Here is a 21,896-nt window from a genome sequence, read left to right as displayed (position 1 = left end):
ATGTTAAATAAAAAAAAGATTACAAAAGAGTATATACCACTTGACCCCTGTAAGATATAAAATTCAAGTCTACATTTGCCTGTATGTCTATAAAGTCTGTTAAAAAAAAAAAGACCAAAATAGTAACCGTGGACATGTTTTGGGTGATTTTCATTATATTCTTGTCGTCATCATGAAATAATTTTTGAAGTTTTCATTCCCATCCTCATAGATAACAGTGGTTTGTTATAACAATGATTCCTTAGGCAAAGGATCAGTGGTAATATAATCTCCCTCTTCCCAGCAGGAGAGTGAGATATGTGTTTTGAAAAGGTATTCCTGGGAAATTCTTATTCATGTTAATTTTATTTTGGACATTCTGCCTTTAAAATTTTTATTAAAGTTTTCATTAACTTATAATTTTAAGCTTTCAAAACTTTTTTTACAAGTGAGTCTGTCAGAAATGTTCTATTTTAGCTAGGAGACTCAGATTACTATGAGGAATATTGTATCAAGAAGCAAGCAGATTTTTTTCCCCTTAAAAAAGTGTTTACAGAAGTCCATTTGAACCAGAATAAGTAGTATCCTTACTTAAGATGTAGATTCCTAATCCCTACAGCAGATTTACTCAGACTTTCTAGGGAAAGAACTTCTCAGGCTTTAACTAATATATCAATCTCATGGGAATCTGGTTAAAATGAAGACTGACTCAGTAGGCCTGGGGTAGGACCCATGACTGCATTTCCATCAAGCTTATAAGTAAATGCTGCTGATCTGCAGAACAAACTTTGGGTAATGGGTTCTCTAAACCATAATGGCGGCTCAAACCCACAGAACCATGTTTTAGATAGAGACAGAATTAGCCAGATGTAGGATGTTGTGCCTTTGGATATGAGATATGCCCCTAAAGCCCCTGTTGATACAGGAATATTCACAGGTAAAATGATTTCATTATGAGAGCTGTAAACTAATCAGTCCATCCTACTTTGAATGAACTGACTGGGTGGTAACTGTAGGCAGGTAGGTCATGGCTGGAGGAGGTGGGTCACTAGGGATGTGCCCTAGAAAAGATTATCTTCCCTGAGGCTCACATCCCACTTCCCTGCAACCATGAGACGAGCCACTTCCCTCCACTGCCATTTCCCTGTGATATTCAGCCTCATCTTGGACCCAGAGCAATGAAGTCAGCAGTCTGTGAACTCACACCTCTTGAAACCAAAATAAGCTTTTTCTCCTCTAAGTTGTTCTTGTCTAGTGTTTTGGTCAAAGCAACAAAGAAGCTAACTTAAACACCATGTATGTATCTATATGGTGCACAATAAAGAGGAAAGTTAAGGAAAAATGCATTCTGATCTAGCATTATAACAAATGAAAAATGTGACTTAAATATGTCTTTCATAAAGTGTTTTTATATGTAATATAGATGCATGATTATAGACTGTTGTGTAATTAATATGTTTTCAGGTGATCTTGTGAGTGTCCATACCAGAGATCTAACCTCATTGTTGCTGTGTTGTAATAAAACATGAGAATGTGTTGAAATTCCAAGTACCCAGCAGTCAGAAGAAAATTGTTTCTTGTTTTACTGATTGCTGCATGCTGTCCTGAGGGTTTTTTCCCTTGTTTCTCTTCTACAGATTTTACAGCCTGTGGCTAGTTTGATCCCATCGTTCTTAGTCATGGAAATATTACGGTCTCTTTTTTCTTATTCTCTGTGGTGATGAGTAAAAAGATTGTTTCTACGGAAGGGTGAAAAGGTCTTCAAACCAGTTTGTTTTCTAGTAAACAGTAAGGCCTACTGAGACCCTGAGATGCTTGATGTCTCCTTCAAGATTAAATTTCTGCTAGTGTTTTGAAGGAGTGGGTTGTTGGTGCTTATAGGTCAGGATCTGGTGTTGTGAATTCTGAAAGTTTTCAAGATTTTTGATTTATATTTTAATTGACTCCTATGGTGGCTAGTAAAGAAGAAAAAATGTTCTCTCCAGAAAGTATAAATTGAGTTCTCGGTGAATGTGACCAGAGTCAGAAATCAGATTTCTTTTTTTAAAGTGGCTTTCACATTTGTCTATAGAGTTATAATTAAAAGTACCATAGCAACTCTGTGATTTGGATCATGTTACTACATTTTCCTATGCCTTTGTTTTCTCATCTGTAAGGGATAATAGCAGTATATACCTCGGTGAGTGGTTGTGTGCGTTAGATGGGAAGGTGCATGTAAAACTCTTGCAGTAGTGCCTGCCACGTAAGAACTGCATACATATTAACTATTACCAGAACTATTGACATTGAATTCATTTGTATAGTAATGATAGCATTTCCTAACCAATTCATAAAAAGACAATCTTATGTTATATTCTAGTTCTGAGTTCATATTTTTTTCATACTTTTTTATTATAGTTCATTACCATTTTAATGTTATTTTTGGCTAACAGTCTCTTTGTGAAACAAATTTATTCGCAAGTACTAGCTATTATGTGAATAGAGAAAATGAAATCGAAATTTGCTAACTTGTACTTCCCTTGCTTATTGCCAAATAATTTGAATAGTTGTTTCATTTAGGTATTTGTAGCACCAAGTTACACAGTTGTTAAAAGAAAAACAGCACCTCACCTCAACTTCATTATTGTGAAAACAATGTTAGTTGCCTTCTCAGAGATGAACCTGCACATGGGAAACTTACATGATGGGTCTGGTGAATATCAAAAATCAAAGCTTCCTTTCTTCCTTTCTTCCCTATAATAGATTCTTTTGGCAAGCCTGTCAACAACTGACCCTTAGAATAGATGGGCTTCAGCTCTCTCCACTGCCCCACTACCCCATCCCCCAAGTTTTTGTGCTGTACTCAAAGTAACACTTAGGAGAGTTTACTTTAACACCCGAGTTGAGGTTTGTAGGACTCAGTCCTGGTGAGCCTAACCCTCGTGGTTTCCTTTGGCTTAGAAGAGGGAAGGAGGACAAACCCTGTCCAATTTTCTCTCGATCTTGAAAAGTGTTACCACCCTTAGGGCATGCTTCAGAAAAGAACCATCACTTAAGTATTTGTTCTGGGATTTCTCAGACAGTGCCTCAGAGTTGTTCTGAAACTTTATAATAAAGTCACTATAATACATAAAGGAGCAAGAGGTGTGTCACAAAGATTGGGCTCCTGACTGAGTAGCTGTGTCTGTGTTCCACCTTATACCAGAGGTTTAATTTTTTCCAGTTCTGCTCATTACTGTCAGCCTGGGTGTCTTTTGAACTCTAGATTCTTCCTGTGGGATGAAAGTGTTGGCAAGCTAAAATCTTATTTATGTGAGGCCATCAACCTTTTTTTTTTATTGCTAGTAATCAATAGATAGCTAATTTTTTTCTCTAATGTGGTTAAGGAAATTGCAGGAACTTATTTCCTACTGCATATGTTCTGCATCTGAAGTGAGGGCAGGGGAGGGAGAGAGGGAAAGGAGGGACTGCCTCATAAAATCCCTGTCATTTATCCCCCCTCCATTCTCTAGGTTTTTCCACAAGAAAATAAGGATAGTTACATAAGTACCTTTGCCTTCAATGAACTAAACCCTGAAGCATACAAAGAATTCAAGGCAGTGTTATCTTTTAATCTTTTTGTCCAACAACAAATGCCAGAACTGGCCTGGGTAATGTCCTGCAAACCACCTTAGAATAGAAACTGAATTTGCAAACTTACCTTCAATAAGTAATGCTTACAGTTTGCTATATTGACTCTTTGCAAGCAGTTTAGCAGTAAATGATATGTATGACAATATTTACATTTACTTCTGTGTACTTACTCTCAGTGTTTTCTGGGTAAAAATATACAGTTGACTATTTGAGAAACCTCATTTAGGGACATGTGTTATATATTATCACATCCCCAGAAAAAATGTAAATCATAAGAATTGCTTGTACACAGCACAATTCACAATAGCAAAACTGTGGAACCAACCTAGATGCCCTTCAGTAGATGAACGGATTAAAAAAAATGTGACATATATATACAATGGAATATTACTCAGCAATAAAAGAGAATAAAATCATGGCATTTGCAGGTAAATGGATGGAGTTGGAAAAGATAATGCTAAGTGAAATTAGTCAATCCCCCAAAAAACAAATGCTGAATGTTCTCTCGGCTCTAAGGAGGCTGATTCATAGTGGGGTAGGGAGGGGGAGCATGAGAGGAATAGATGAACTCTAGATAGGGCAGAGGGGTGGGAGGGGAAGGGAGTGGGCAGGGGGTTAGCAATAATGGTGGAATGTGGTGGACGTCATTATCCAAAGTACATGTATGAAGACACGAATGGATATGAATATACTTTGTATACAACCAGAAAGGAGGGGGAAAGAAAGATATTTACAGGAAAAAAAAAAGAAAAAAGAAATTGCTTGTACAGAGTTTCTGACAGGAAGTACTGTTTCTTTTTGCGGCTACTTCCTTCTACTGGCCCCAGGGCTTTGCAACCATTATGAAAAAGTCCTGTGCCCCTGAGCCCAGTCCACCCAAGCTTATGTCCTGTTGTGTGCTTGCTTCAGGACTTGTGTGTTCCCTTCCCTTTAGTTATGCAGAAGTTTGTAAGAAGCAACCGTTGAGAATATTTTTTGGTGAATAAAACATTGACCAAATGGCAGGAAAATGTTTAGGAAATTGTTAAAAGCATGTGAACATTCTTTAGCTTATGTTATTTTAGTGTTGAATGCCCGGTGACACCCACTCTCACCTTCTCCCTGTTCACTCTCCGAATGAGGATTTTAACATGCAAACCTGATCTTGTCAGGCCTCTGTTAGAACTCTTCAGAGGCTTCCAGTTTCTGCCAGAATAAAGTCCAAAATATTAACAAGGCTGTAAAAGGTCCTGCAGAGTCACCTGCCTCTCAGATTTCATGTGGTGCCCTCTTCCCACAGCCTGCCTTTCCAGGCCTGTAAGCTCTGCAGCTACTCTGGTGCTCTGCCTTTCCATCCTCCAGGGCCTACGCTCACAGTAACTCATCCTTCATGTCTTAGTGTAAACGTCACTTCTTAGAGAAGATTTTTATGAGATCTCTCCTCCCTGGACTAGCTAAGCCAGCCCTCCGTTCCCCACACTTGTGAAGTGTCTTCTGCTTCTCTTTAAAGAATTACCTGGGGAAATTGTCAGAGGTCTGTCTTCACCTCTAGAACGTAGATCCCATGAAGGCAAGAGTCTGTTCCTTGCTTCACAACTAGCTTTTAGCCTGGCACCTCCTACCCAGTTCATTTTCTTCTCTGATTGCATAACTGAGTAGACGAGCCAATCCCGTGCTGCACACCTGTAATCCCAGCGGCTCAGGAGGATGAGACAGGAGGATTGTGAGTTCAAAGTCAGCCTCAGCAATAGCAAGGCACTAAGCAACTCAGTGAGACCCTGTCTCTACATAAAATATAAAATAGGGCTGGGGATGTGACTCAGTGGTCGTGTACCCCTGAGTTCAATCCTGGGTACCAAAAAAAAAAAAAAAAAAAGAGTAGACGAAATGAAGGGAGGGAAGATGGATAGAGGACTTGTGTTGCTAGTGGAAAGATAGGTAGAGGACTTGTGTTGCTAGCATTTCTCTTATCCTTTTTTTTAAATATCTAGTTATACCATTCTAAGCATTGATAGTCCAACTATAGAGAGAATATCAGATACATTTTTTATCAAATATGTCTATTGTTCTTATAAATTGAATATTAGTCAAAATAAGAAGCAGAGAAGAATAAATTAGAGAAATTGTAAATCATTGTCCACCTCATTAGACTTCTGTTTTCAGGCAAGTCTAGTCATTTATTTTAATTTAAATTTTTTGCATAATAAAATAGTTATTTGAATCAAAGAAAAATGTTTGAAACTCACAATGTTAGCCTCACATACAACAACAGGTATCAAAACTATTCAAAATTCTCTTTGATCAATCAAAATATGAATAACAGTCATGTAGTTGCTGTGTAGGTATGCTCCAGCAGAACCCTCTTCTCTTTAAATCTTTTGGGAAAGTTGTTTATGTATTTTAATTATTTTCTTTTTCAAATAATCTAAAACTATAGAATTTTATGAGACGAAATAAATCAACAAATGAACAAACATCCCTTTCATTTGCAATGCTTAGACTAGCACTGTTAGCATGTTGACAAGTGGTGTGCCTAGTATCTCTCTTTTTTCTAGTCTTTTGTGTTTCTTGTACAGTGTTAACAAGATAATACCACCTGAATCGTCTTTCCACCGCTTATTTTACTTAATATTTTCACAAATACTCCCTGTATTCCAGGGAGTGGGTAGTGAACCCTCTCTTGACTTTTCTGTGGGATGCTCATGGTAATTGTTACTAGTAAGTGTGAAGAAGGAGAATTGGTTAAATGATTTGGCAGGGATACAGAGTGGAGCATACAAAATTGTAAGAACTCATAGCTGCTGAGTGTATCAGATCTTTAAATTCCTTGGAGTGTGTCCCAATGAATGGCAGCGAACGTGTGCAGTGTATGATCATCCGATGCTGAAGTAAGTAGCTCTTGGAACCCGAGTGCCTAAAGTGTTAACAAACCATCTGATGCTTTGCAAGTTGTTAGATGATCAATTCCTTGGGCAGCTCTTTTCCTACTGTGTGATATCATCCCTTCTTTTTTCAACCTCATTCTATGGTGCTTTCTCTGTTTGTGGGCATCTTCCTGCCCCTCTGAACTCCTTTTTCTAAATGTTTTGTGTACCTACTACCTGGAACCCTCCCTCTTCCCTGACCCTAACACTGTGCTTTTTGCATGGACCACTCAAATTCTTCCTCCCAGAGAGGAACTCCTGGATCTCCCTTGATAAAACAGGCCCTCTATCAGGACATCTTTGTGTCCCTCCGCATCTATATAGAGACTACATTGGACAGTTCTTCATGTGGGGGGAGGAATTCTCAAAAAATCCTAAAATGAGCCCCAAATGAGGAAATAAAAGATTTAGTGGGTGTCATTGCCCTCGGTCATTTGGGGCATCAGAGAGGGAGACAGGTCACCTCACTCCCAGGGCACCACTGATCATGGTGTCCCTGGAGCTTGTCTGTCTTCTGTCCTGTCCTCTCTTTTTCCATCCGTGTCCAGCTAGGTGTATGTGACTACATGTTGTGAGATGGGAAGGGACTTCAGAATTCTGACTTTTGAAACAAAAAGGAAAAAAATATCCAGAAGTAGTAGGCTAAAAACAATTAGCGCAAACATTATAGGATTTTCCATTTAAAATTCTTGCTAGGAATAATAGGAACATCCTTGAAAAAAGGATCCTTTTGACTGACATCTTTTTCATGGTGTTCTATGTCTTTTACTCCCTGCCTTATAAAAATAGAGCTAATTAATTGAAGTTCTGGCAAAGAGAAGGGAGTAATCCCTGGCCTGTGGCCAAGAATTCTCCTCCACCACCAACATTCCCACACATTCCGTGGCTCCCCAACCCAGTTATTCTCCGTGACATCTTCTGGCATTTTTCCTTCCTAGCCTGTATGAAATTTAGAATTACAGTGTCCATTTATCTCCATGTTTAATGTATTTTCTTCCCATTAGAATTCAAGCTGCATGCCATCCACGTTCTTGTTGGTCTTGTTCATTCTGCTCACCCTGTCCCCCTAGTGCCTACCACAGTGCTTGGAATTTGGTTAGGAATCAAATACACATTGAATGAATGAATAAATGAATAATTTAAGTGAATCAATTTTTAAGTGGATTCTTAAGCTCTGTCCGGCTGTGTCATTTGAAGAAGAGTGTTGACAAAGTACATGGGTTTCTGATGGTATCTTTGCATTCACTCAGTAAACACTTATTGAGTGCCTGTCACCAGGTCAAGCCCTGGAAATGCCAAATGAATAAGATGGATTGATGCCCTCGGGGACCTCAGAGACTAGCAGAGGGAAAGGCACATATATGTGTAAATACCTGTGGTTCTTTAAGAAAGTGTGAAATTGAAGTGTGTAAATATGGACTATTGGGGAACAGGGGAGAAGAATTTAATTTGCCTGGGGCATGAAAGTTTTTATAGAGCCAGTGATATTTACGCTGGGCCTTGAAGGAGGGGAAGTATGGCAGTTAATTAGCAAGAACAAGAGCATGGGGTCAGAGACGTGAAAATGAGTGGCATGTTTGGACAGTATTGTGTATTTGGGTGGGGTAGATTGTAAATGCTGCACTAGGAAGTTTGGACTGAATCTTAAAGGAACCAGGGAACCTGCTTAAGTGAGGAAGACACAATAATAGGTACAGGTAATAATGTTCAGATTTCACTGGAAGGGAGTAGAAGCCAATCACTGCAAATATAGGGTTCATCAGTTACAATGATGTTAATTTAAAGTTCATAATAATGTATCTTTCATAGAGATGAATTTTAGAATTTAATAGAGATTGATATTTTGCCAGAAATTCAAAGCTCTTTTAAAATGTATTTTTCTTGATGAAGTTTTAAAATTTATATTTACGTTGGATTTTTAAAATTTTGAAAATTATTTTTACATTATAAATTATTTTGACAACAGAAATCACTGCAGAATAAACTTCATGAATCTTCATGTGAAATGTCATTGAGTATTTTGGATGCTTCCAGATGAATGAAATGTCCAGGGCTTTTCCCTACCCTTGTTAAAGGCAATGCTTTATTATCAATACCTTATTTAAAAAGTAAGCTGAAAACCTGTCTCTTGCAGTTCCACGGCAGCCTTCAAATGACTTGTTTGAAATATTTGAAATAGAAAGAGGAATCAGTGCAGATGATGAAGCAAAGGATGATCCAGGTAGGCACTAGGATGATATGTTCTTCTTTCCCTCCATTTCAACTTAAATTATAGATTGTTCAGTCCTATTGGGGAAAATTATACATATTTTTTGTATATGTGTGTGTGTGTGTTTTACAAATCTGTCAAACCATTTGAGCAAAAATACTTATGAATCATCAGTCTCTTTTTAAAAATATATTAAGGTGGTATTTGAATTGCAAGAAGGAAATCATATTTTATAAATGACGATGTAACAAGGTCATGATTTGGCAACATTCGTGTGTTCTATTTTTGCAGCTGAGCACATGTACACAATTGTGCTGAGAAAGGATTCTTGTAATTTCCTTTCAGTCTCATGGAAAGAAATTCTGGTGGGATATTAAATGTTGAGATGGGAGAATGCTTGTTATACAGATACCCTGGTCTTTAGATTAATTTGTTTATTGAGTTTGTGATCTACCCATCCTTCTGGTCATTTCCTTGTAGGTGTTCTGGTACACAGTTGTAATTTTGACCATGGACTTTGTGGCTGGATCAGGGAAAAAGACAATGACTTACACTGGGAACCAATCAGGGACCCAGCAGGTAAAACCATTTCATCTACCTCTTCCTGCTATACTTTTCATTTTGATCCTATACTAATCAAGTATACTGTAAAACATCTCTGTCTTTACTTAATATATGGGGTTAAAAAAAAGATCATGCCAGTATTCATGTGCTTTAAGTGAGCCAGATTTGTTAGCTATTAATTAGAATTATATTATGGAAGACAAGAAGTTAATTAAAAGGCCAGCTAATTTCTCTCAAAAAGTTTGATAAGTAAAACATGTAGAGTTATTCTAGCAAATAATTTTCAAGTTATCTGTAGTGGCAGTTTAGAGGAGAAGAAAAGAGGGGGGGGGAGGAAGAAAGGAAGGAAATAAGGGAAGGAGGGAAAGAAAGAAATATAGTGGTATATCAGCCGTGGTAATGATCCCTGTTTGTATTTTCAATTATGACCCTTTAAAAATATATTTTTTTAAAGATCTGAGTGGTAGTAGAAGGTGGTAATGGAAACTTCTGCCAAGTTGGTTATCTCTCTGAAAACAAATTCACTCAGATGCTAGGGAAAATAGTTACCAGTTACCACCGCTCATTCCATAAGACTGGGTTAGTAGAAAGGTAGATTTAGATATAGTCTCTTGGAAAGTTTATATTCTTTAAAATTGTACAATTCCTATTTATCTAAAGTTTTAGTACTTATGTTTTGTCTTCGAGTTTCAGGAAATAAGCTACATTTTGTTTTTGTCTTTTGTCTTCCCTTAGTAATAAAATGTTTTTGTTGTTGTTGTTGTTGTTGTTTTGAATGAGACCAACTTAACGGAAGGGTGAGGAGTTTCATTTTTCTCTTTTTGTTCTCCTGATTCTACATTCAAAGAATAAATGATACAAGGCATTTATTTATTTATTTATTTATTTATTTTAGAAGCCTAGTTCTTAAATACTGTACCAGGTATATAGAAAAGCACAAAACACACAAAAGTTAACTTGAGAGAGCTTAGGATGTGTTAAAGCAGTTCTCTTACAACTTCAGTTAAAATGCAGATTTTCATGCATGTCTAATAGGCTCCCTAGGGATACCTCTGCTGCTAGTCCCCAGTGTACATTTTGAGAACAAAGTATTAAAAAAAATTTATCCAAAACCATATTTATTAGATCCCTGAAAATCACATTGTAACAGAAATATATTAAAATAAAAATCGGCAATAAACTTTCAAAAATATGAATATTTAGTAAATTCAAATGGGTGTTTAGATTTCTTTTATCAAACATATATCATGTAACATCTCACAGAGTACACACATTCATTCTTTTTCTCAAATTACTCCTACTCATTTGAGGTTAAGCAAAACATTATTATTGACCCGGTATCTATGAATAAGACAGAATCCAACATATATTGAATACCTACTATAGTCCCAACTTATTTGCCATCTCATTAATTTTATTTAATCCTCTTCTCTACCCTATAAAGCAGGTAATGTTGACTTTATTTCACAGAGGAAATATAGACATCTATAGAGGTGACATAGTTTCCTAAGGTCACAGAGCTATAGAATGGTGGGAATTTAGTGCCAAACTCAGATTTTCTGATTTTTATCTCCAGGACTCTTTCTGCTACTCATGGAGCCTTCTGGGTAGTTCAGTGCTCAGAACATCTGCAGCATTATTCTAGGTATTTCATTCTCCCAGGCTGGCCTCAGTTGTACTGCATGTGATGTGATTATGTGCATTCTCTGATTAGCAATTCAGAGACAATAGATAGACTGACTGCTGATCTGGAGTAATTTGCTTATAAAGGAAGCATCTTTGGCAATGGTGTATGACAGTCATGAACAGTGTCATAATGAATAACGCTGTTGAGAAGGTGCATTGGAGAGAGTAATTCATACTACACTCAGAAGAAATCCTTCAACTTCTAGGTAGACAAGTCTGTAGATAGTCTATATAAATTAGACCAACTTGATTTTTAAAATTTAAACACTGTATTTAGTACATTTCAACATCTTTCATTATTCATCACATTTGTAAATATTTAAAATTTGTGACCCGAATTCTCCTTGCCCTCTGGTAGAAAAATGAGAAGATGGCTAGAAGTTAGAAATTAGACACAAAACATTTTTGGTCATCAGGTTAATGTGGGTACAGAATAAATGGAAAGAAATTGACAGCTGTTTGGGTGACTGGGTAACTCCTGATGATTGACTCCAGCCCTTGAAGGATGCTTTTCTAGCAGATGATTTAGACCAAGTTTTTACAACAACTTGGATGAATCCTATATTGAACTTAGATACTGAAGATAAACTGACCTATTTTTGACTCGAAGCTGGAGAAGGAGACTAGTTGCATGTGCTGACATAACCAGCATCTAAAATATTAGATGAATGTGTCACAGTAAAGAGTGTGTTAGCTAGTGTGGGGTGAATACATGGTGTGGCTCATGGTCTAGAAACCAGTCTCCCAGCTATGGGATGGAGAAGATGACTGAGTACTAAGTGTCCAATCACCTAGGAGTTTTTGTGGATAGTGAAACCAGTATGAGTGAATCCTGTGACATGACTTTCAAAAAGATGGGCTATTTCCATAGAAATATGGTACCTTTCCAGAATGGAAAATCTGCTGTGGTTAAGTGGTTAACCCACTTCTGAGCATTCTTTGCTGACTGAAATGTGAGTCACTCAGAATACTTATGACTACAACTAGATGACAAGTTGGATCAATGGGTGAAAGCTACAGAGAGATGGATTTGGTTCACTTTCAGAACTTTCTAACAGACTGTGAATAAAACAGAGTAGGCTGACATGGAAAGGCTGAGTTCTGTTGGTGGGGAAATTTGACGATCGTCATATGGCAAAGTGTTCTTAAAGGATTTGTAGCATCAGACTAGGGTTGATTATAAAACCTCTTAAACCAGTGTGAAAGCCTCTGGTTTGGAATGGAATATCCCAGGAAATCACAAGGAAATTGGTAAGCAGGCTTCTAGCTTGGAAAAAAAGGCTAGGAAGACCAAAAGATGACGAGTTGGAGGAAAGACGTGGGAGGCATATGTTAGGATGGATTTGCAGAATCTGTTTGTAGACTATTTGGGGAGATTCTAACTATATATTGATGGGACAATACCAACAAAGCTTACCTTTTCTGCCTATCTTTCTTCTAGGAAGTTTAGGTGGAAGGGGGGAGGTCCAGGTGGAGAGAATGTGTGTGTACATGTGCATGCACATGTATGTCACATGCAAAGGCCCAAGAAGAATATGAGCAATTTAATAAATAATTTCTATGCATTGTTCTAATTACCAAACTAATTGTTTACTTGTTTCTACCTAGATTATACCATTTGTAAAATAATATACATTTGGATTTCCCATTACGATTGATTTTAATGGTGTGCAGTTCTTATCCAAGATCTAGATTTGTAAATATTTTTTATGTTGCTATTTCTAAGAAAACCCTCAATTGAACATACATACAACCTTGAGAATCAGCTATAAAATAAGTGAGTTTTCTAACTGTACTTCTTGGTACTAGTAGGTTTTGTTTATAACATTCTTGGACTTAATTGTGAGATGTAAAATTAATATATCCCCCTAAGGAATAGGAACTTATCTGCAGCAGACATGGCATAGTGCTATAGGCATGTAGCTGTACCTTTGAGGATGCCCTTCTTCTGTTCATAAGGCTAGGCTTGGGTCCCTTTTCTTGGAATCCTGGTGTTTCATGATCAAGGATTAAAGGCACTCTTGTCCACTACAAGAGCTGCAAGGCATTTATTTAAGTATATAAGTATGCAAGTGTATACATATAAGTATATCTGTAGCAGAATTAGAGTCATTATTTAAAATATATATGATGAAAAAATAATAATAAAAATGAAAGCTTTCTGCTATACCTGGCCCCTGTTTGCCTTCCCCAGATGTAGCTGGTTTCTTGGTTCTTTTTAGAGAGCAGTTCACATACAATAGCACCCTCATCTGTACCTTGTTTTATTACCCAATGATACCATACCACCTTAGCAGTGAACTAGAAGAACATAGACTTGAAGCCAGAGCACCTGGGCTGAATCCCAGCACCACCACTTCCTCCTAACTTTGACCTTGAACAAGTTCCTTAAAGGTGGTAGTCAAAAATGTCTACTACACATCACACAAAGCATTTCAAGCAGTGCCTACCCAGAGTTACCACGATGATGATGTTAGCCATTGTTGCTGAAAGCTGTCTAGTATCAGTCCCTACAGAGCACCTCATTCTTATTTATACCAGCTCTTACTCATCAGAGGCAGCACAAAAACCAGCCCTTTACTGAGGAACATCTGATTTGCTTCCAGCCTTTTAGTATTTCCACATCTAGTGAATAACCCTGTACAGATATATTTTCTTATATATTGAATATATCTATAGTAGAAATTACTTAATATGAAATTGCTGTCAAAAGAGAATTTGCATTTTGAATTTTGGTAAATCTTACCAAATCACCTTTCAAAAAGGTTGTAGCATTTTTTATTTTTATCATCCTCAAAACAGATATTATGAAACTATTCTTTATCTTAGCCATGCTTATGGATGAAAAGGCGTTTCATTTTAACTTTAATTTGCATATCTTTCTTTTGTGGAAAGCTGACCATATTTTCATACACACACACACACACACACACACACATATATATTTACATATATATATATATATATATATATATATACACACACACACACACATACACATAATTTTTTGTAATGATCATTTTCATGTTTTTAATTATTGATTTTTAAAAATTCTTTTATATAAAAAGGAAAGCTATCCCTTTTTCATGTGTTACAAATATTTTAAATTTTTTGCTTATCTAAGTACTTCATGGTATTTTTCATCTTTCTAAGTGAAAATTTGGAAACTTAAATGTTCAATAAGAAATTTGCTAAGCAATTAATTGCATGCTTACAGCTATGAAAAGCTATTTCTTGACATAAAGAAATAGCTGTGATATATTTAATGAAAAAGGGAAGTTATAGCACTGCAAATATAGTACTCCTCCCCCCTCCCCACCTGCAGTAATGGGAATTGATCCCAGGAACACTTTACTACTGAGTTATATACCTAGCCCTGTTTTGTCCAGATAGGTCTTGAATTTGTGATCCTCAGGCTCCTGAGTAGCTGGATTAACTGAGTGTGGTGCAGTACATCTGTAATGCCAGCTACTCAAGAGACTAAGGCAGAAAGATTACAAGTTTGAGGCCAGTGTGAGCAATTTACAGAGACCCTGTCTCAAATTTTAAAGAAATAAAAAATGATTGGGCTGTAGCATGCTAGAGCATCCTTGGGTTAAATCTCCAGTACTTGGGGGAAAAAATTTTTAAAAAAATTCTGTGCATGTATTTACCTAAGAAAAGTTCAGAAATCAAAATGTTATTCATTATCTCTGGACTTTGGCATTATAATTTATTTTAATTTTCTTTATAACTTCCCCTCCCTCAAAATGGGCATGTATTACTTCTTTGGTTAGTAAAAGTCTAAGTTATTTATATTCAATGGGTAAATACTGATAAAGCACAATGATATTATTTCTGCCTGGGCCTGTTTCTTAGCCAGGCTATAAAATACAAATAAAATTACTGCAAAACTCCTTTGACCACACAGTTAACACATTAAAGTAATAGATACTATATTATTCTCTATGTAAAGTAAAAAATCGGAACCAACAAGTATAGAATTCAAAATAAGTAAATTAAAATTTTAACACCTAACTCACTAGTCAAGTTTTGCAACATCAATAATTCACTATTCCCCATTTCCCTGATTTTTTAGGTATTGTGATGTTTTAAATGGAATGAAAATATTTCACATTTATGCCAGTATTTTAGAATCAGAATTGAAATTGTTATTTAATAGGTAATTATTTGGGGATGTTGGATTAACTTTTACCTTAGTTACTATTTCAAATTGGCAACCTTTCCTGTATTATACACAGAAAGAATTCCTCACCATGGGGTTGGGGGCAGGGAAACAAACCCTGGTACTTGTAGAGCAGATCTAGGGAGGAAGAACGATTATAATTTCTTTTATGACTATCCAAATTTTAGAGTTTTAAATGCATAGACAGAAGGATTATTTGAATCTTTTGTTAGGATGCCTTGATTTTGTGAGGTTGTTTTGTTTGCAGGCAGCAACTCGCAAAATGATATTAGTATACATTCCACGGGGTCTTAAGATAATCCCTATTTTCATAAAACTTGCAAGTTCTTGATAATAACCTGATATCTTTGTCTTAACTAGAATACCTATGATCATTCAAAAGCTAACTTAAAGGCCGACATTTAAAATCCATCTAAATGTTTTGACCTAAAGTATGTTGGGGGTTAATTTGTGGGGGAAGGGAGTGAGGGTAGGAAGGGAGGAAATAAGAAACTGTGTGTGTGTTTGTTGATTCAAGTCACTACCTACTTCTGCAGGGTTTTGTTTTGTTTCTGGTTTTGGAACATCATTCATTTGTTCAACAAATGACTTTAAACACCTCAGAGTATAATGGGGAGGTTTGAGGGAGAGGTTGGTTCTGACATCAAGTTGTTGGACCTCCCCAGGAGCACTTAGCACAGGGCCTGCCACATCCTAAGTACACAAGATTCTGTGACCTCAGAGAGCTCTGAGGGACTTATTAAGGAGACCCTTGAGTGAGAAGACATGAAGATCCTTATCATGTCTTGAATAAGTTAAGCATAAGAAAGCAGAGATGGCCTATCTTTTAACTGAAAAGCAAATGGAGTTTGTACCAAAACAGATACATGTGTTCAGCATTCCAACCACATTTTTCCTGTGGACAAATCAGTGTGTTTTTCAGTTGGCTGAGATAAAACTGCCTAAAGGGAAAGTCATTTGTACATGGATTGAGTTTCACAATGCTAATCTACTCGTAACTTTCTCCTGAGAAGCAGTGGTTCCCACTCTATTGTTGCTTAGAAATTTTATTTTTTAATTCCCTAACAGAGGCAAGCCAACTCTGTAGACTTAGGGATCCAAGAACATCACCAAAGTGATTCATTAAGTTTTTATTAAGATTTTGTGTTTACTTATATTTAATAGAATAGATGCATAAAGTAGACACGTTATTGATTGGTTCTAATATAAAAGTGTTGTAAACCACTTACCTGATGCTCCAGGAAGATGTGGAGGGTATTCAGCACACCTCTGTGTCTGAGGTTAGGTGCACACCAGTGAGAGCAAAGCCAGCTCTGACTGCTTTTAAAATCTTTTTCCTTATTTAGAAATCTTTTTATTTTTTATGTGGAAGAAGGAGAGAATAAACAGATACAGTGCTCTATAAATGGCCATGTGCTTTACTGCCCAGAGGTTAATTAACCACATAGAAAATTCTCCCAGGAAATTTAGGGTTGATTCTACCACACTACCCAACCAGCTTGGCAGAAGGTGTTGGACAACACAGTCATAAAATTGGTAAGGCTCACAAGGTGGTGAATGTGTATAAGTTTGTGTCTACCTCTGTACGCATGATCATGTTCCACTGGGAAACATTCGTAGTGTTTGGATTTCTAATTATTGTGTGTTTTTGGCATAACTTCTATTATGAGCAGAGCAAGGGATTATATTTTTGTAAACAGCATAGGCATAGGAATAAGTCAAATTTTGCTCCTTCAAAATAATCTGGAATTCTTTACTAATGACTGTCACAGTCTGAAGTTTATGAAAACAGAAACTCCTGCCCGTGCTGTTTGTGCTGGAAAGGGATATCGGCACACACACACATGGCCCTGCTTTTCCCATTCCAGGTGGACAATATCTGACAGTATCGGCAGCCAAAGCCTCAGGGGGAAAAGCCGCTCGCTTGGTGCTACCTCTCGGCCACCTCATGCATTCAGGGGACCTGTGTCTGTCATTCAGGCACAAGGTGACTGGGCTGCACTCAGGCACACTCCAGGTGTTTGTGAGAAAACACGGTGCCCACGGAGCAGCCCTGTGGGGAAGAAATGGTGGCCATGGCTGGAGGCAAACACAGATCACCTTGCGAGGGGCTGACGTCAAGAGCGTAAGTAGATCCCAAGGGAGGCAGAGCCTGGGAAGTTTTCCTTTCATAGGAGAACTCTGGGGTCTGAATTTGAAGACGCCTTGCTCTGTGAATTCAAGCTCAAACAAAGGTTTGTGGTTTTTTCTGGGCTTGATGATTCCATTTATTCCTCTTTCTGAGATTCCTTTTCTGCTTCTTCATCCTTCTTCGTTACAACCTTTGACCACCACCACCTTTCCCACCCTGGTAAAGGCTCACTATTTTTAATACAAAAAAAAAAAAATAGGAATAGAAAAGTAAAAAAAACAGTTGACAGAAACTTTGAAGGGTTTGGGTGGCGTGCTGAATTGTGCTGCCTTACCTTTTCCTTCAATTCCTTAAATGTTCAACTTTTACTTCCATGAATTACTGTGAAGATGTTTCTTTCTTCTATTTTAAAATTTTAGTGTTCAACATTTTTCCCTTGCCTCAACAGTCTCAGGTGGGAATCCAAAATCACATTTGGGAAGAATGATTCCATTTAGAACGGAATATGGAGAAAGCTTTGATTGAACATATAAATTTTATTTTAAATAGTTAAATCATGGGTAGCAAGAAAATTATCCACAGCAACCCATGCAAAATAATGAATGCACTCTGAAGAATGTCATCTTTGTGTTGATGCTTATAAGACTCTTGCTACGAGACACTGCAACTATGCTTGTCCATAGTTTCTAGAAACTATTTTAAAAAGAAAAGTTAGACTCCACTAATACAGACTTACCAGGGTATGTGCACTGTTTCGCCTTGTTTTTTTTTTTTAATTTTTCTTAATATTCTTGGAGAAATGAAAAAATAAAATAAATTATTTTAGATTATAGCATTGAAAGATTTCTTCTGTTTTTAAGGAACAGGGATACGCCCACAGAAGATTAAATCCAAGAGCAGTGAAAGTGTGGGGTTTTTCCATAGGTAAAACATTGGCATACTGGGTGGTATTTGATTCTGTTTCATTTGGGGGCAATAGAACCATTTCATCAAACAGAGAAATTAAGAACTCCTGAGGTGGGCTACATGATCACTATCTTTCACATCTTTGGCTCTTAATTTCTGCACCTTTGTGTTCCGTCTTCTTGCTTTTAACCTTGGTAATCTTTGACAAACACATCTACTTTACAAGCATTCCTAAAGTGACTTGGTCTGTAGTTTAGAACGGCCTTTTAAAGAGTAACTGGTTCTGAGTAACATATTTGATGAACAGGTTACTGATGATTTAAGTTTCTGCCAAAAAAACAAACAAGCCTCAGAGGACTCTGGAAACTATGTCCTGGTCTTTCCTCTTGTCACTTAAGTTTCATGTTTAGTTTGGGGGAAGGTTTGTCTTTAATTTGCTAAATGAGCGGGCATTGGAAAGGGGCAGAGGAGGCTTGACTGGTGTGTGCATTCTCTCCCTAGGTCATCTTCAAAGGTGAAAAAAGGCATGGTCACACTGGGGAGATTGGATTGGATGATGTGAGCTTGAGAAAAGGCCACTGCTCTGAACAACGCTAACAGCTCCAGAACTAGCAATGAACTCCTATGTTGGTTGCTCCCTCGTCTTTTTCCAATCCTCACCTTCTCTCCTCTTCTCCTTCTTATCAGGCCTAGGAGAAGAGTGGGTCAGTGGGTCAGGAGGAAGTCTGGTTTGTGACCCACATCTTGCTGGCCTGCTTTGTGCAATCCCAATGAACAGTGACACCCTCCTTGAAGTACAGGGACATCTGTAGACACATCCAAGCCATTCTGGGGTGTTGCCTTCCATCCTAAGTTTTGTTGGGGAAGGCCTTCAGTGTGTGTGACCTATACCATCCTTCATCCTGATTACAGAGTGCTCCTTGTAGCAAATTATGGGGAAGTTTTCAAAAGAAATCTGTGCAAATGGCCATTCTGTTATCTGTTCAGTGTTGTACCATGAGTAGTATTGACTTTCCTTAAGATATGATGTACAGTGTGCTTGTGAAATTGATTTATCCTCTTCACTCACGTTAGTTCTGGCCTCACCTGAACTCTGACTTTCACTGCCATTCACTTTATGAAAGAAGGGTGTATAACACATCAATTTGCATTTATTCTTGTTATCTGTGTTTTTACTTTAAAGACAATTATGTAGAGTGGGCACGGAATCCCTCGTTGGTAGTATTGTGTTTTGTGTAAATGTGCTATTGATACTAAGTATATACGTGTTCCTAATATTTACAGACTCTAGTTGCAAGGTAAAAGGCAGCTTGTGATCTCTTGAACTAAAAAGACATGGCAAAATGTCATCCAGTTCCATGACCAATCCATTGGCAGCAAGAGAAAATTGGCAGAGGTGTCAGTTTGTGGAGGGATGAATTTTTCAAAATTGCCTTGAGTTTAGTCTCTACAAGAACAGTAAACTATTTAGGGAGACAAGAAACTGCAGTGAACATATAAAAACCTCGCTGTTTCAAGATATAATTTAAAATTGATGGCTTTACCATCTTAACATGGCTCTCTCTTATAATCTGTAAAAAGCTGTGTAAAAGTTTGGTTGCTGTAGAGGAAAGATCCTGCTGATGGAAGCAAGGTAAGAAGAAGAATAGGGGAAAAGCTCCACTGGAACAAATCTGTCATGCGAAAACCCCACAGGTAGAGCTTGCACATGCCGTCAGGTTAAGATCGGAAGCAAGTGCTATGCACTGAGGTGTTGCATGTGTGGAGTCACACACCAGAGGAAGAGACAGGATTGGAATTCTAACATCCACGGACCCCAACTGTATTTCCTCCCTGCATATTTTATCTTTATATTAAAAAATACATAACTTTAAAAGGGCACCTTACTCCTGAGACTTTTCTTCGTTTCTAATTAAGTAACCAAAATATTTTCTACTGTTTTTGCCAGGAATCACAAAGATGATTAAAGGGTTGGACAAAAAGATCTATGATGAAAAATTAAAGGAACTGGGATTGTTCAGCCTGGAGAAAAGAAGACTGAGGGGCAAACCATTGATGGTTTTCAAGTATATGAAGGGTTGGCACGAAGAGGATAGTGACCAGCTGTTCTCCATGTGCACTAAGAATAGAACCAGAGGAAATGGGCTTAGACTAGAGTGTGAGGGAGCGTTTCCTGGCAGGGACAGTTGTTAAATCAAAATCCTACATTTAAAAAAAAAAGTGTGAAAATCTCTTTCTCGTCCTATCTCTCTCTTTAAAAAACTAGATAAAAGTCTACCTATTTAAGATATGCTTACCTCAAGGTAAAGGAACAGATTACAGCATCCCCCAGATGATTTGATCCTATTACTAGTATATAAGGAACATCTTCAGAACTAAGTAATATGGACTAGGCTCTAATTTAGGAATTTCCCTCTTGACCTCCTAACAGGGAGGAGCAAAGGGAGAATGATGCTGAGTTCATTAAAAGGTTTCTCCCTTTATGGCAAACCATGCAGTATTAAAACAAACACCCAATTTTTTAAAAATCTACATAATTTTTTCAAAGAGGTTGTGGTGGATAGATACTTTAATATCTCAGTATTGTCCTAATATGGTATGTTTCAGGGTTTTTTTCCCCCCTTGGTAAAGGTATAAACCTTTCACTTGCTCAATAGGTGATATTTCAGATTTTTTATTTTTTTAAGAGAAACCCTACCAAGGAACACAGATGGAAACATCTTTACCTGGTGCATTCTCTTTGCTTAGTGTGTGGCAGCTTAACTTAGCTCCTGGAAGAGGGTCATGCACAGCACCTCTAGATCTTTCCTTCATCTGCTCACTATGATTCCCTTTCTCTTACCAATTGGAATCTCCCAAGTCCCACAAACTGGTAATGTTTTTGAACAGTAGGTCCAAGAGAAGTTCTTTTATCATGTAACTTGTAGAGGCAGGGGGAGGGGGAATATAAATCATTGAGCCTTTGATTAAGGGCCAGAAATGTGGTCTTAGATCCATCTTTGATTCATTTCCTTTTTGTTCATATAACTGCACAGTTGAAGATGAAAGGGGAAAATAATTGAAAATTTCACTTGTAGGTGCCAATAATATATTGCACTAAAATGATGGAAGAAGTTATCCAAAGTACTGTATAACATCTTGCTTATTATTTAATGTTTTCTAAAGTGAAAAATGTTAGTGGTCTTCAATCAGTGAAGTAATACAATTCTTTGTAAATAAAAACACTTAATACTAGTTTTCTGTTTCTTGGTTTTTGTTTTTTTTTTTTTAAGTGTGGGGGGGTGGCACTGGGAAGAAAGTACTGAAATAGTACATTGGTGTTTCACAAAAGCTATCTGTAGTAGAACCCTCTTAACTTCTTGGGAGAATAGGGATGATTATTACCTACATTATTGTACTTACTGGTTTATAAAATATGAGACAATTTTCATCTACATGCACAGGGAAAGAGAGAGCAGAATATCACTATAACCCATGGCTTATCAAATTGTTTTAATTATGTCTTGCCATCTCATTGTAAACATTTGCTTCAAATTCTTTTATGGAAAGGCAGGGTAATTTATAATTAATATATTTATATAAATGCATTGTAAATTAAAAGCCTTTTGCTAGTGATTGTCAATTTATAACATTTTACTCATATTCCAACTACCTTTCCTGATTAAAAAAAGAAACTATAAAGAAACAACATTAATGAAATCATGGAATAATAAAAGTCCT

At 37.1% G+C, this 21,896-nt stretch overlaps 1 protein-coding gene across 7 annotated transcripts in view; it reads left to right on the top strand.

Annotated features, from left to right (window-relative positions):
- The window catches only part of NPNT (nephronectin), a 69,838-nt gene extending 48,428 nt beyond the window's left edge, over positions 1–21,410 (top strand). For 5 of the 7 annotated variants that reach the window (XM_081303586.1, XM_081303587.1, XM_081303588.1 and 2 more), the window contains 4 exons: positions 8,629–8,715; positions 9,184–9,282; positions 17,008–17,264; positions 18,678–20,139. In XM_081303586.1, the coding sequence (XP_081159712.1) occupies positions 8,629–8,715; positions 9,184–9,282; positions 17,008–17,264; positions 18,678–18,773 (539 nt within the window). In that variant the 3' untranslated portion in view covers positions 18,774–20,139. Of the gene's footprint in view, positions 1–8,628; positions 8,716–9,183; positions 9,283–17,007; positions 17,265–18,677 lie in introns of all 7 variants that reach the window. The other 2 variants (XM_081303592.1, XM_081303589.1) reach the window with 2 other exon arrangements.
- Positions 21,411–21,896: the final 486 nt, after the last annotated feature.

This window comes from Spermophilus citellus (genome assembly GCF_964194105.1).
Source record: "Spermophilus citellus genome assembly, chromosome: 8".
Classification (NCBI taxonomy): Eukaryota; Metazoa; Chordata; class Mammalia; order Rodentia; family Sciuridae; genus Spermophilus; species Spermophilus citellus.
Note: the sequence above shows the minus strand (reverse complement) of the source record. Positions and strands in the feature narration are given on the sequence as shown.